The sequence below is a fragment of the Pongo abelii genome, chromosome 3 (assembly GCF_028885655.2).
Source record: "Pongo abelii isolate AG06213 chromosome 3, NHGRI_mPonAbe1-v2.0_pri, whole genome shotgun sequence".
Classification (NCBI taxonomy): domain Eukaryota; kingdom Metazoa; phylum Chordata; class Mammalia; order Primates; family Hominidae; genus Pongo; species Pongo abelii.
The window spans coordinates 45,520,152-45,537,145 of record NC_071988.2 but is presented as its reverse complement, the minus strand read 5'-3'; the positions used below and the strand labels follow the sequence as shown (position 1 = coordinate 45,537,145).

Sequence of the window (16,994 nt, the reverse complement as noted above, 5' to 3'; positions counted from 1 at the left end):
GGGTACCTAGCTTTGTGACATGCGCAATAGGATTCAAACGCCTGAGGTAAACAGAAGCAGCCAGTGCTTCCGACAGCAGTGCAAATAATGCCCCACTAGCAGGATCCAATGTTGGAAAGTTCTTCATTTTCTGCAGCTGGACTGTGGACAACAGTAAGCATTTTATAAACTGGTAATAATATAAATAATTTAAAACATGAGTCATGTGGACTATTTCTAAATATATCATTTCCAAATATAGTGTTCTCTCTTGCTCAGATAGACTAATTCAGACATCAAGAAAATATTTTTAGTACAGGGCAGTCACAGATGTAGAAACACTTTTCCCATTCAGATCATACAGCAATTAGTCTAGCTATTTAGCATTGAACCAATCTATAACAAATGTTGCACATGTGGATAGAAAGCAAGTTCGCCTATTGGCGATGAAGCTTTTCTAGGAAGCAGAACCTTCATCTGAATATCAATCATTTGCCACAGAGAACTTCTTATCATGCTGTTAATTGGTAATAAACTGTAATGGGGAAGTATAGTTTGAGTGTGTTTATACAATAGTCCCTCCTTATCTGTGGTTTTGCTTTCTGCGGTTTCAGTTACCCATGGTCAACAATGATCCAAAAATAGGTGAGCGCAGTACAGTAAGATATTTTGAGAAGAAGGTAGAGATCACATTCATAGAACTTTCAGTACAGTATTTTGTTATTAAAATTATATTGTATCATTCATTGTTGTCAGTCTCTTACTGGGCATAATTTATCAGTTGAACATTATCATAGGTACTTATGTATAGGAAAAACATGGTATATATAGGGTTCCAAACTATTCAAGGTTTCAGGCATTCAACGGGGATCTTGGAATGTATCCCCATGAATAAGGGGGATCTTTTGTATATTTGTTATCATACTGTTTCATACTTAGGAAGCGTGCTCCATGCAGGTTAGACTTATTCAATCGTTTATTCATCCAAATACCCCACAGTGATAACATAGATACAAATGCCATGAAAGTAAAAAACAAGATGAAAGAAAGGTAAGTGTGAAATAAGTGACCAAAACTACTAATTGTCAAAATATAAATTTCGTTTCTCTGGTTTAAAAATTTTTGTCTGATATGGATGACCTGAGTTATAATAAAGAGGTTAAAATTGTGGAGTACATGATCAGAATTTCTTACACGTTGTATGATCTTAGAAAGGCTTCCTTGTATCTCAATTAAAATGAGGGAAAAGCAGGAAAAAAAAATGAGAAGATAGAGCTTGGCAATATAGAATAGTCACTGGGCAAAAACAATTTGATGGAATCTGGAAAGCAAATGAAAATATTGTGAAGGGAATTACATTAGCTTTCTCTGCTTAAAGGCTATCAAATATAAATTTTATTTGAATTTAATAAAGGTTTATGAAAACATTTCTAATTTATCAAAAATAGGCTCAGTTATTTACATGTTTTGGGATATTTTTTTAAAATTATTTTATGGCATATGACAACTCTTGACATAAACTAACTTCATGAAATTCTTTACTGTTTTGCCAGATTGCTAGATTTTAAATAAAAATTATATTATGAATATATCTAAAATCTGTCAAATATTAGTATTTTTACTAAGAACTGCTCCGTTTTAAATCAGTACTGAATCTCAGCAGAGGCAAAGTAAGTTTAAAATAGGTTTAAAAAACAGGTAAACGCACTTATATTATATCTCACTTAATTAAAAAATTCATCGCACATGCGAAGCTAGTATCACAATGGTTTTTCTGTCCTTATTTTCTTGAAACGTCACTCAATACTCTTATGTTTTCAGTGTAGGTCACTTCTTTTCAGATTTCATGGTCATTCAGATCAAGTGCAAAGTGCAGAGAAATAAACAGAGACAATAACCTATAGGTAATGGATTTTTAATATATTACATCCACTCAGTTGAGAAATATGAAGCAAACTTCAGAGAGACCAAGAGATGGGACAAAATGACAAGAATACAGATTTTCATAGAGAACATGAGATGCAGGAATATGTTCCTTCTTGCCACAGTATAAATTTTCCCTTGTCTGGAAAAGAAACGCATGGATAATTTTTGTAAAAGCGTTCTGAATCCATGGGTGTCTATTCCTACTGTTAATAGCTCTGTGATGGTTAATTTTACATGTCAATTTAGCCAGGTTATGGTACCCAAATACAGTTATATATCACTGAATGACAGAGACACATTATAAGAAATGCATCTTTAGTCAATTTCACCATTGTGGAAACATCATAGAATGTGTTTACACAAACCTACATGGTATAGTCTACTACATACTGTGGCTGTATCATATAGCCGAATGCTTCTAGGATACAAACCTGAAAAGAATATTATTAAACTGAATGTCATAGGTAATTGTAGCACAATAAGCATTTGCATATCGAAACATACCTAAACATAGAAAAATACAGTAAAAATATGGTATAAAAGATAAAAATGGTATACCTGCATAAGGGGCTTATTACTGAAGGCTTGCAGACAGGGAAGTTGCTCTGGATGAGTCAGTGAGTGAGCGGTGAGTGAATGTGAAGGCCTGGACATTACTTTGCACTACTTTAGACCTTATGAACACTGTGCACTTAGAATACACTAAATTAATTTTTTAATTTCTTCCTTCAATAACAAATTATTATCAGCTTACTGAATTTTTTATTTTATAAATTTATTATAAATTTGACATTTTCATGACAGCTTAAAAACATTTTACAACTGTACAAAGTATTTTCTTTGTGTCATTATTTTGTAAGCTTTTGCTTTTTTCTATTTTTTTTTTTTTTAGCTTTTTCAACATTTTGTTAAAAACTAAAAAACCTACACATTAGTCTACATGGTCAGTATCATCATCATTACTGTCCTCCACCTCCACATCTTGTCCCACTAGAAGGTCTTCAGGGGCAATAACATGCATAAAGCTGTCATCTGATCTGATAACAATATGTCGTCTGGAATACCTACTGAAGGACTTGCCTGAGGATATTTTACAGTTAACATATATAATGGTACATATACATATTGTATACAAATACATAAATACATCATATACATTACAATATATTTATATATTATATATATAACGTGTGTGTATTTTTGTTTATGTATTTATTATGCTATACTTTCTGTCATTTTACAGTTAACATATATATGTGTTATGTATCTATATAATACAGTTAACATATATATTTGTTGTGTGTGTGTGTGTATAAAGTAGAAAGAGTATAATCTGAAATAATGATAGAAATTATTGTATGGTAAATATGTAAACCAGTATTAAGTTAGTTATTTATTACCATTACCAAATACTATGCACCGTGCATAATTGTGTGTATTATACTTTTAAACAACTGGCAGCACAATAGGTTTGTTTATATCAGCATCACCAGAAAGATGTAAGTAATCTGTTGTGCTAGGACATTAGGATGGCCACAACATCACTAGGTGTTGGGAATTTTTCAGCTGCATTGTAATTTTATGGTACCAACGTTGTACATCATTGATTGAAAATGTCATTATGTAGTGCATGACTGTATTTGGCTAAATTCCAGTCCAGATGTTGCTGTGAAGGTATTATTTAGATGTGATTCACATTGAAATCAGTAGTTTTTGGGTAAACAGTTTACCCTCTACAATGTAGTTGGACCTCAACCAGTCAGATGAGCACTTTAAAGATTGACTGAGGTTCCTCTAGGAAGAAGTGGCTCAGGCTGCAGACTGCCTTTGGCTTCAAGACTGAATCATAAACTCTTCCCTGCCTCCCCACCTACCAGTCTTCCCTGCGCATTTTGCACTTTCCAGCCCCTACAATATCACATGATTCAACTCTCTTTCCCTTTCTCTCTCTCTCTCTCATCTATCTATCCCTCTACCTATCAGTCAGCATCTATATGTCCACCTATTTATCCTGTTGGCTGTGTTTCTGTGGAGTACCTTTCTAACACAAGCTCACAAGAATAGCTTGCTCCAAACCCAGAATTCAGGTACTCAAGTACTATATATATTCCAAGGTCTGGAAGCTGACCTTGTCCTATTTTATTGTAACTTCTTAAGAACTGGGAGTTCATTCGTAGGGTTTATAAAACCCTACAGATTGCGTTATTTCATCTTCTATTTTATATAGTTTAACTGTTCTGTGAATATAATGTTTGATATTTTACTCTTTTGACTTTTATACAGAATATTATATAATATATATTCTGGAAATATGGTTATATATTTCCAGTAGGAAACGTTGATTGAGCATGATGCAGAAAATTAATACATGAAATACAGGATTTTCAGTTCATTATTCTCAGTGCAGTGTTCAGAGCTGTTTCTAGGCTGCAGGGTCAATCATTGGAAATTGGTAATTTTAGATAATAGTTGCTAAAAAGCTCTTCCAGATGTAGGATACCCTGTGTATTTGAGGAATGCACATTCCCTGACATACAGAAGATGTGCTACTTTTTCATTATATATGGCTTGCATTCTTTATTTTCCATTCTGCCGTGCCCTTTACTGCCTCTTTGTCCTCTCCCTTCCCTCCACCATTTACTAATTGGTGCATAAATCGAAATATTTCCAAATCTTACACGTTTCAGGTTAAATGCAACATCTGTCATGAAATCTTTCTTAATTTCCCCTAACTAAAAATAACCTCTACTATTTCTATTTCTCTTTATACCCCTTCTACATTTTATTAATTCCCAATTTCCAGTGATTGACCCTGCAGCCTAGAAACAGCTCTGAACACTGCACTGAGAATAATGAACTGAAAATCCTGTATTTCATGTGTTAATTTTCTGCATCATGCTCAATCAACGTTTCCTACTGGAAATATATAACCATATTTCCAGAATATATATTATATAATATTCTGTATAAAAGTCAAAAGAGTAAAATATCAAACATTATATTCACAGAACAGTTAAACTATATAAAATAGAAGATGAAATAACGCAATCTGAAGAAGGTTCCATTTTCATCTTTGTAAACCAAGTACATTATAAAACTAACAAGAACACTGAAAAAATTTCTGCTAAAAAATTAATTGATGAATGCACACGATGCTATGTGCCTTTGGCAATCTACATTCATAGATATAAAAAGAGAGCACAAAGGGTTAGTAGCTGAATCCGGAATATGTGTCTACTTTTTGAATCTGTCTCCTGTATTGCTGATGACTTCAATGATTTAAGCAATTGGCATAACCTCTTTGCTCCCTATTTCTTTTTCTATTTCAAACCTAGAATAACACCAAATTTTTTATTTACCTCTTCCTGCTAGAATTCAGAAGCTGGTGCTTTTGCAATAATTAAGCAAACTGGAGCTGATACCTATAAAATTTTACCACTAAAGGTATTTAATTGTCCTATGGGTTAGCTGTACTTGTACTTTTTCTCTACATGTCTATAGCTCCATTACTGCTAAAAATTATTAGGTCCACCATTCTCTTCTGGCCATGTGACTAGACAGTTTTGGAAGAGATTAATGCCAACAAAGGAAGAATAAATCAGAATCAATCAAATTTTATGATGAAATTATGCACCTAGCTTAATTGCTTTGCCAGGTCTTGAATTTTTTGTGAAGTTTCTCCTATTACTAGAAAGACAGTAATATTGAATTAACTGGTATTTTGAAATGTGAGATACAGTGCTTAATTGCAAACTGACAATGTATTAATGAGACTGCACTACACACTTATCAATTATTATTTGATTTTATTAAGTTAGGAATCAAAATGGCTCACTTCACATTTATTCACTAATGCTGTTTTGTCAGCTAACTTGCAAGGAGATACAGTACATTTTGTAAAGTACATTGGATGTCAAATTTTTAATGCACTGTTCCTTATCTCAAAATGTTTATCTTAGAAGCTATTGTATTTGTCATTCTGAGTAAATAGAAGTTCCATTTTGTGTTTTTCTTTTGCTTATTTCTTGTGTAGATCATTATAACCTGTGAACAGGAACATGAAGTACAAGAGCAGTTTGGTCGTTTTCTGGAAATTACACTAATACAAATGGACAAACAAAACTGGATTATTTTTATTACATGTAACATGGCATAGATTTTAATGGTCTTCTTATTTCAGTGAGGCATTTATTAAAAATTAGCAATTTCAAAGGGCTTATAAGTATTAGCTTCTGCAAAGGGCTTGAGATGGATGGATTATCAAGACACATGCTCTGAGTCTTTCTCTTCTTGATATTAGATTGAGGGGACAACTGTGAGTAGAAAACTTTTTCCATTTCTGATCCTTTGGAAATCATAAGTCTTCCAAGAGTGATTAACACTTCCAGAATCAGGGATTTTAAAGAAGGTCCTGCAGCTGCTAAGCAGTATTGACAGCTGCTTTGGAAATCCCAGCCTTAGACAAATTGGTTCTCAAGTGCCACATTTAATGCCTTGTGAATTAGGAATACTGCAGCTAAGTATAACTGCTAAGTAGCATTACATTCCCTCTACCAACCAGTGTTGAATATTTGCCTAGCCGCAATCCTTACTGGTATCTTAAGTAGTTTCTGCTGTTTGATCCTATGCAAAAGTACAACATAATTCTGGCAAATAAAGTTGACTAAATGCTCTTTCCAGGGCATTTAGTTTACCATAGTAGAGTATGAGCCTTCTGTCTATTTGTATTTGCCATTAAAATTAGACACCACTTCATTAGCGTAGGTTACATAGTTAGACTGAATGGTTAGTCATTTGTGTCAGGTGAAGAGGCTGCTTGGATAAATTATAATTGATTCCAAAGACAAGACATCTGGCCTGAGATACAGGCAGGCAGAGTGGGGATTAATGATAACTTCAGTGAAGTTGTCCAAGAATTTTTCACAAGGTTCAAAGAACAGGTACACCAGTGATATTGTGTATAAGGGTCTCTTGGACCTCCTAAATGCATGCACAATTTATGTGTTACTCCATTAATGTTACTCAATAAGACGATTAAACATCTACAGCATAAATACGAATTACTATGTGTTATGGGATGTGGTTTGCCTTATGACTCAGCCTGTGCTTTAAACACAGTATATAAGCAAGGTTGTGGCTATCAGATGTATAAGGCTTACATGGTTGCAAAAGTACTTTCAGTCCATATTCCACAGCACAGTTTGATCTGTGCCATCCCATATTAAGTTGCAAAAAATCAAATTTTAATTATGTCCCTAAGTTACTCTAGCACAGCAATCAAAATTATGTAGAGACAGTCATGATGCAAGCATTTTTGTGCACAAAAACTTCATATTTTAAATCCATTCAAAACAATGACTGACATAATATAGATGTTAAATATATAGGTAGATTATTGAATGATTACACGTTACTTCATTATATGAATAAATTATTCAGAATTATAAGTGTATATATTTTAAGCCCTTTATAAAACATACATCTCATACTCAATTACATAGTTTCTGGTACCTATTGGATTTTAAATAATTATTATGTATATACTTTTCCAGAATTGTAACACTGTTCATCAAAAATAGATAAAATGAGGTACCTTCTCAATTTATTTTTATATTCCAGTTAAGCAAATTGTAATTATAAGTAGTCTGCCTGGAACCTAGGATTTGATTCAATTTCCCTATAAATAAGTTGAATCTAGTTTGTTTACTTATTAATCACTTGTAATTTTTTTTTCCATTTTTCATTTATTGGCCACTTCCCCAATTGTACTTCCATTTCTTATATTAAATATTTTCCTTCAGGAAAATTGGCCAATTGCTAATATGACATCAAGTGCAAGTAATCAATCCCTCCCACCAGAAGTAACTTATATAATACCTATTTTTCAATTTACTTATTCTTTTAAATATCAAAAGTATATACACATGCAAACATACATACACACACACATATATATGCACACACATACATATAGTACATATATATAATATATATGTATATGTATTTCCTTTCCTCCATGGCATTGATTACTGCTGCATTCTTGTTCATTTTATTTATTTTAAATGCCTATAATATGGCAGACATTTTGTCAGGCTACAAAGGTAGATAATATCTAATCATCTACTCCTGAAGGTTCTCTGTTAATCGTGGAATTTCCTAATTACAGTTACTATGGACAAAGGCTTTGCTCCAACCTTGGAACCCATCAGACTTCACTATAACCACCATTATATGCATTTGTTATGGATGTGGACTTGGGATTTAGCCTGCAGTGGCTCAGTTTCCGTATCAACTGCTTATTAGTTCTGTGATGTGAGAAGAATTATTTTATATTTCTATTAATACATGTTCCTGAAAAATAATGATTATAGTAGTACATATTTCACAGAGTTGCAATAAGGATTTAGTGACATGAACATGCAAAACTCTTAACATATGTTTGGCATTTTAGAATTGCTCAATAAGTTAGTTTGTGGTTGCTTTAAAACATTTAAAAACAGTAGATATAAATAATTGGAATTAACTTTTTAGACAAAAAACAATGTAAGAGCTCTTAAAAAATTTGGTTGTTTTTTGCATCTAGATTTTTTTTTTGTTTATGTGACTTAAACTCTATGTATAAATTAATATAATTGTTAACATTAAGACAATTTGCTTTTAAGTTTAAAGAGTACATCCTACATACTACAAAATCTTCAGTAAAATTCACACACATGTATACATATGTAACTTACCTGCACATTGCGCACATGTACCATAAAACCTAAAGTATAATAATAATAATAATAATAATAATAAAAGAAAAAAAAACAGAAAATATTACCAACAGAAAAAAAAAAGAAAAAAAAAGAATATTGATTGTTTCTATGCTGAGGTCTTGTGATAAGTCAATATAAAAGTTAAAATATAGTTAAATAATTAGGTATACAATTTCTTTAAATATACCTTTCAAACCATAATTTGCATATATGTATGCAAATATATATGATCAAATAATCTACAAGTATAATAATAAACATTCACAATTCTATAAGAAAAAAAAATTCACACACAAAAAATAAAAAAGAATAAAGCAACACTGAGCAGCAATAACTACTGGAAATCTTGGATTTTATTTTACATGACTCATGCAAACAAAAAGAAAGTTAAGGCCGTGTGCTCATGTCTGTAATCCCAGCACTTTGGGAGGCTGAGCCGGGCGGATCACGAGGTAAGAAGATCGAGACCATCCTGGCTAACACGGTGAAACCCTCTCTCTACTAAAAATACAAAAAATTAGCTGGGCGTGGTGGCAGTGCCTGTTGTCCCAGCTCCTCGGGAGGCTGAGGCAGGAGAATGGCGTGAACCTGGGAGGCGGAGCTTGCGGTGAGCCGAGATCACGCCACTGCACTCCAGCCTGGGAGACAGAGCGAGACTCTGTCTCAAAAAAAAAGTTTAAACATACGTGTGCATGTGTCTTTATAGCAGCATAATTCATAGTCCTTTGGGTATACACCCAGTAATGGGGTGGCTGGGTCAAATGGTATTTCTAGTTCTAGATCCCTGAGGAATCGCCACACTGACTTCCACAATGGTTGAACTAGTTTACAGTCCCACCAACAGTGTAAAAGTGTTCCTATTTCTACACATCCTCTCCAGCACCTGCTGTTTCCTGACTTTTTAATGACTGCCATTCTAACTGGTGTGAGATACTATCTCATTGTGGTTTTGATTTGCAGTTCTCTGATGGCCAGTGATGATAAGCATTTTTTCATGTGTCTTTTGGCTGCATAAATGTCTTCTTTTGAGGAGTGTCTGTTCATGTCCTTCGCCCATTTTTTGATGGGGTTGTTTGTTTGTTTCTTGTAAATTTGTTTGAGTTCATTGTAGATTCTGGATATTAGCCCTTTGTCAGATAAGTAGGTTGCGAAAATTTTCTCCCATTTTGTAGGTTGCCTGTTCACTCTGATGGTAGTTTCTTTTGCTGTGCAGAAGCTCTTTAGTTTAATGAGATCCCATTTGTCAATTTTGGCTTTTGTTGCCATTGCTTTTGGTGTTTTAGACATGAAGTCCTTGCCCATGCCTATGTCCTGAATGGTAATGCCTAGGTTTTCTTCTAGGGTTTTTATGGTTTTAGGTCTAACGTTTAAGTCTATGTTTATTGCGGCACTATTCACAATAGCAAAGACTTGGAACCAACCCAAACGTCCAACAATGATAGACTGGATTAAGAAAATGTGGCACATATACACCGTGGAATACTATGCAGCCATAAAAAATGATGAGTTCATGTCCTTTGTAGGGACATGGATGAAATTGGAAATCATCATTCTCAGTAAACTATCGCAGCGACAAAAAACCAAACACCGCATGTTCTCACTCATAGATGGGAATTGAACAGTGAGAACACATGGACACAGGAAGGGGAACATCACACTCTGGGGGCTGCTGTGGGGTGGGGGGAGGGGGAGGGATAACATTAGGAGGTATACCTAATGCTAAATGGCGAGTTAATGGGTGCAGCACACCAGCATGGCACATGTATACATATGTAACTAACCTGCACATTGTGCACATGTACCCTAAAGCTTAAAGTATAATAATATTAAAAAAAAAAAGAAAACGAAACAAAATAAAACCTGAAAAAAAATTGAAAAAAAAAGCAAAATACTAAAAAAAAATTAAAATAATGGCATTTTTTTCCTCCAAAAAGACTGAGTTTAACTGTTACTTGCAGAAACTTTGCAATATAAAAATTCAAACTTTCGAGAAAAACAACTAAAACAGTAGCTTTACTAATATGCTGTTACTCTTCTTCTTATATTTTAGGAATACACAATAGATATAATTTTTGCCCAAACCTGGTTTGACAGTCGTTTAAAATTCAATAGTACCATGAAAGTGCTTATGCTTAACAGTAATATGGTTGGAAAAATTTGGATTCCTGACACTTTCTTCAGAAACTCAAGAAAATCTGATGCTCACTGGATAACAACTCCTAATCGTCTGCTTCGAATTTGGAATGATGGACGAGTTCTATATACTCTAAGGTAATATTGGTTTAAAAATCTGTAGTTACTCTCATTTATTTTCCATACTAATATTTAATCAACTCCTAATTTTTATTTCTCAAAGTTGCAAAACCAAAATTATGGAGCTCCTTTCACACGCTAAAATATAAAATGGTGAAATACTTTCGCAATACTTTTTTAAGCTCAGTTACTATTATGTGAAAAGGACTAAAAGCAAAGAGAAAAAATTATTTGAATTTCTTCCTTTGAAGCAGAAGAGGTTACAGCATAAAGATTATGGTTTTCTTAACCTGCAGTGCAAATAATTAAGATTTCCTCTAGAAACCCACCCTGCTATAAAATTTTATAATACTCTAATTTTCAATGGTGTAGTAAAACATCCCTAAGAAAGGAATAAATGAAGGTTGATGTATAAGTTTCAAGTTTATTTAACTCATTGACTTAAACATATCTGCTTATTAAGAACCATCCTTCATGGAAAGATATTCATAATAAATTAAGAGAAAAAATTACCATACTTAACCATTTATAATCTGTTAATCTGCTGTGTTTGCACATGTTTTTGTTGACATACTGAAGTATGAATTATTATGTGTAAACACAGAGATCATATTGAAATGTATACAGAGGTAACTTAGTTGACTGAAGAGGAAATTGTTAGAATTCTCATACTCATACATGAATGTTATAATATTATTGCTATTTAAGACTTTGAGACTTTAGAATTATTATTATATTCTAATATGTCACAATCTTTTATCATATGACAAAATCTTGTTTTAAAATTAGACAGGAGATTTTTAATGCTTCAAATTATTTATCTTTATTTAATACTTTTTTTTCCATCTAAATAGATTGACAATTAATGCAGAATGTTATCTTCAGCTTCATAACTTTCCTATGGATGAACATTCCTGTCCACTGGAATTTTCAAGCTGTAAGTAACAAAGCGCTTGATAATTTCACTGAATTTTAACCTTACAAGCTGTTTATTTAAAAATGAAATGAAAGAAAATAAAATAGGATTTTCAAAAGTGTAAATTATGTTCAATTCTTTTAGATAAAATAATTACAAATAATGTATTTGCTTCTTGCTTTTAAACTAAAAGGTTACAATAAATGTGTAATGAATGCATATATTTTATTAAAACATTCTTTATAACTTTTAATTTTATTCCAATGCTATTTGCTTATTTTTATTAAATAAGGGAGTATTGAAAATAGGTTTGTATTCAAATATTTTTACACAGTCACCAAAAAAAGGTGATTCAAATTATATTCGTCTTCCTGGAGGCAAGATTTAACTTTATTATATTAGATTTTGAAATGTGTTTCAAAAATTGGTTAGGCAAATAGTATTTACCATATGAATAGCAAACATTTGAGACTACTTTAATAAGTCAGTAAAACCAAGGTAGAAATAAGTTGATTTAATTAAAAAAGATTGATTCATAGAGAAGTGGTTAGAGGTGAATAATTATTGTATAAAAACCTGGTATATTCTTTAAAGGAAATAATTATAACCTTTCCAGAGCCATATTAATTTTATTTTATATTTACTAACATATGTATCCTCACATGTATTTTTATAAAAGTATTTTTCTAGATACATACAATTGTCTTAAAAATATGTAAAATGGCTTATAAAAATGTGGTTGTCTTTACCCACAAATTGTCTAATGCTATTTTCTTTCTTTTGAAATTTATAGTTTTCACAGATCACATTCTAGAATGTGGTACAGTGTAATATGACAATTCATTCATAAGCATAACCCTACTTCTTCACTTACTAAATTTCCACATATTTTTTGCCTTTTATTAATGATATTCTTGAATTTTCTTAATGATTTTGTCTCATTAAAGCATTCTTTTATATTAATGATCTATCTCACTGCTTTGGTTTTTAAACAGCAACTTTGAAATGGATAAAACAGCCAAATAGCAACAAATACTCGATTGATAGAATTCAAGGAACTCAAGGAGAAGTTCATATGCAATAATTGATGTAGCAGTTGTTGTTTTTCATTCTAGAAGCCATTCTTAAATTTTGGTGTGATAGCTCTCTGGTTTTGATTGTTGTTAATGGTAATTAATCATTTATCTTTGTGAGTTTAATTGAGTGTCAATAACAAACATATAATAATCATAGCTAATTTTTTTCAGGCACTCTACAATGGGCCGAGTAGAGAATTAAGCCATCTGCATCTAATATTTCACAACAAATATATGTGGAAGATTTCATTACAGTCCCAATTTTAAAAATTAATATCATGAGATTCAGAGTGGCTATTTAGCCAATCATGTTTATTTGTGCCCACATTACTGTATACTATGTCTATACTCTATTGACTCTAAAACTTTTTAAACGTAAAGACAAAAACTATGGAAATCAAAATGGCTACAACCCTAGAGAGCAAGTGAAAGAAGATGGAGAAAAGGAAAGATAAAATAGGTTATTAAATAGATCAGCAGAGATGATAACTATTTCATTGCATGACTCATAGAGATCCTAGTGCAAAATACATGTTATTTTGGAAATATTGGATATACTATTTTTGAAATTTCAAGTTAATTAGTGAATTTTGTTTATGTAATGTGCTACCAATCTTTCGGTTGAAAACAAAAATTTTATACCATTAAAATGTTCTAACACATGTATGTGACCATATGTAGAGAGAACTTTTTAGCTACAAACATCTACATGAAAACTGTAAACCAGAAAGGTAAAGTTGCAGCTGATTTTGACCTGAGGACATTGACAAAACATGGTAATTTCCTTCAAGCTTTGCTTTGATGGTATTGTAAGATGGTAGTGTAATAGAACATAATCTCCACATAAAGTTGGGATACAAAAGCCTGACCAGTTGAAATCACATGAAGAATTACCTCCTACACACACACACACACACACACACACACACACACACAACCACCAAAAGCTAAAAGGGAGGTTGCCTCTGAAATCAGCATTCAGGGTGAAATGATTCTTTTTGAGAGAATCTAATTACAAGCCTACCCTCAAGTAGATTTTTAGCCCAAATTTCTTTCACTTGGTTGGTTCAAAAAGTCCTCAAAGATATTCCTGACACAAGCCAGAAACAAAAATATTTTTTAGAAAGATGAAAGGATATACCTCCGTTCTAGACAGCTACAAAGTAGACAAAAACATTTTCCTTAACAAAGGACTAGTATCTAGAATACATAAAGCATTAATATAAAAAGAGAGGAAAAAATAAGAGAAAGTAAAAAATAAATAATAGGCAGTTGAACAAGCAGTTCCTCAAAGAAGCAATCCAAGAGTCTAATAAACATACTTTTTAAAGGATAGGTTTTATTATTAATCAGGAGGATGTGAAATAAAGTACACTTCATGGATCAGTAAAAATGAAGAAGACTGCATATATCAAGATTAATGAGAATATGCATTCATGTTAACTTTCACACTCTGGCTGATAAGAGAATATGTTAGTGGCCAGGCATGGTGGCTCATGCCTGTAATCTCAGCACTTTGGGAGGCCAAGGGGAGAAGATCACCTGAGGTCAGGGGTTTGAGAATAGCCTGGCCAACATGGCAAAACCCTGTCTCTAATAAAGATAAAAATAAAAAGAAAATTTAAAAAAAGGGTAGCCATGCATGTTGGCGAGCACCTGTATAGGTCTCAGCTACTTGGGAGGCTGAGGCATGAGAATTGCTTGAACCTGGGCGGCAGACATTGGCAGTGAGCCAAGATCGCGCCACCGCACTCCAGCCTGGACAACAGAGTGAGACTCCGTCTTAAAAAAAAGGAGAATATGTTAGTATACTCTCTATGGAAAAAAGATTGGCACTACCTCATAAAGTTGATATTATGTGTAACCCATGACCCAGCTACTCCATACTATATCCTAGAGTAACCCTTGCATATACACATTTCGGGAGGCATGTATAATAATGTTACTAGCAGCAATGTTGGTTGTAGCCAACAGAAAATATCACAAATGTCTAAAACAGTATAATGGATAAATTTTGGTGTGTTTTTACAATGGAAGAAATTTAGCTATGTACAACATTGATGACTATCACAATACATTAAAAAAGACATTCTTAGACAAGGTAGCATGAGGAAAAAGAAGAAAAAATAATATGCCAAAGAATGCCTTAAGTATGGCAATGATCAAATAAAATTCAAAGGAACCCAAACTATGCTATACTTTTCAAAGATGCATATGAAAAATCTATATTAAAAAGAAAAGATCATCGCAGAAATCAGGATAGTTATTACCTCTAGATTGGGGAGGGAATACTATATTGGGGTGGACATATTGGGTTTTCTATATGTTAGCAAGTTTCTATTTCTTAATTTAAGTAGATTACATGGGTTATCATTATTTGATCCATGTATGATTAGTCATTAAACTCTGCTTATTAATATTTATTGTATTCAAATGTTCTATGTTTGGCATATCTTATAATAAAAAAAGAGGAAAAAATTCCGAGAATCTACCTTTGGATAATGTTGGCATTGCAATGGTATCAAATTTGGATCTTGCTAATCTACATATTTTTTTTCTATAGATGGATACCCTAAAAATGAAATTGAGTATAAGTGGAAAAAGCCCTCCGTAGAAGTGGCTGATCCTAAATACTGGAGATTATATCAGTTTGCATTTGTAGGGTTACGGAACTCAACTGAAATCACTCACACAATCTCTGGTAAAAGGAATACTCAAATAGTGAATGATACTAGCATTAAATGACATTTTTATTTAAAATATATGGATTGTGATTTATATTATATAGCCAAAATAAAACATTTTTTTCTTCCAGGGGATTATGTTATCATGACAATTTTTTTTGACCTGAGCAGAAGAATGGGATATTTCACTATTCAGACCTACATTCCATGCATTCTGACAGTTGTTCTTTCTTGGGTGTCTTTTTGGATCAATAAAGATGCAGTGCCTGCAAGAACATCGTTGGGTATGACATGTAATATTATGCTATAATGCCATAGAACTTTAAAAAATCATTTTGATGTGATAAAAGTTTGTAGTCATATTTATTAGATATATTCTTCTAGACTACAGTCAGGAAAAAAATTGACAGGAACTAAGGGACAATACCATGTTGAAAGAGATATGTAAAAAAAGAAAAGTAGAAAATGGAATTGTAAAGAACTTGAAATTTCAGAAAATTCCTTCTTTTTTCTGCTAAAGAAGACCAAGGGAAGCATAGATACATAACGAGAATTAATACATGAAAATCATACATAATTCCTAAATCTTATTTTGGTTGTTTTTCTATCACGTTTCATCAAGATTTTATTTTATGTTATAGCTGAGTCACTAATAACTGCTGTTTATTTACTGAGGTGTGCAGATGGCTTTAAAATAACCTGCTTTTATAACATTGCTAATGAAGTCAATTTTTCCAAAGGGCAAGTAGCTGAAAGGAACAAGATGCTCCCTGGCTTCCGTGGCTTCTGTCATGTATAAAATGTGTATTTATTCTGTGAATACTTGAGAGTTGCCTGGAGTTGCCTGTACAATAACATTGATTAACAGGGTAATTGTGATTCATACTTGACAAAATAGACTTTTACTATTTTTCTGTAACAATCTATTGCAATAATCAAATCATATAACAAAATAAGCGACTAATTACAGTATAGTTATTTAAAAGAAAATGATAACCTGCAATCAGGTATTGATATATGAAGAAAACTTGTTAATCAATTGATTTACCCCCAAAATCAGTGAAAGACACATGAATCACACTGCTCATAATTGTGTCTTAAAAATATGTAAAGAAAGATGAGACAGTTTCTATTTTTAACCACAAAGAAGTTTATATGTGATTTCTATGATAGCTTATAAATGATTTCATCTAATAAGTACAGTAAAATGCAGGTCACATAAAAGTGACAACAACAATGCTTGAGGCACATGGGTCTATATTTGAAAAAGAAGTTCTCTTGGGCATCTAAACAGGGGTATTGACATAGCTAGTGGACAAAATCCATTCATACCTTAATTTTGTTTCCTTTCATTGTTTAAAATTATTTTATAAGTTGTATAAATTATTTTAGGTTCTTTGTA

At 32.4% G+C, this 16,994-nt stretch overlaps 1 protein-coding gene across 2 annotated transcripts in view; it reads left to right on the top strand.

The window, feature by feature from the left end:
* The window catches only part of GABRG1 (gamma-aminobutyric acid type A receptor subunit gamma1), an 83,527-nt gene that overhangs the window by 48,236 nt on the left and 18,297 nt on the right, over nucleotides 1-16,994 (top strand). For both annotated transcript variants that reach the window (NM_001133931.2, XM_063723210.1), the window contains 4 exon segments: nucleotides 10,714-10,934; nucleotides 11,771-11,853; nucleotides 15,472-15,609; nucleotides 15,724-15,876. In NM_001133931.2, coding sequence (NP_001127403.1) covers nucleotides 10,714-10,934; nucleotides 11,771-11,853; nucleotides 15,472-15,609; nucleotides 15,724-15,876 — 595 coding nt within the window.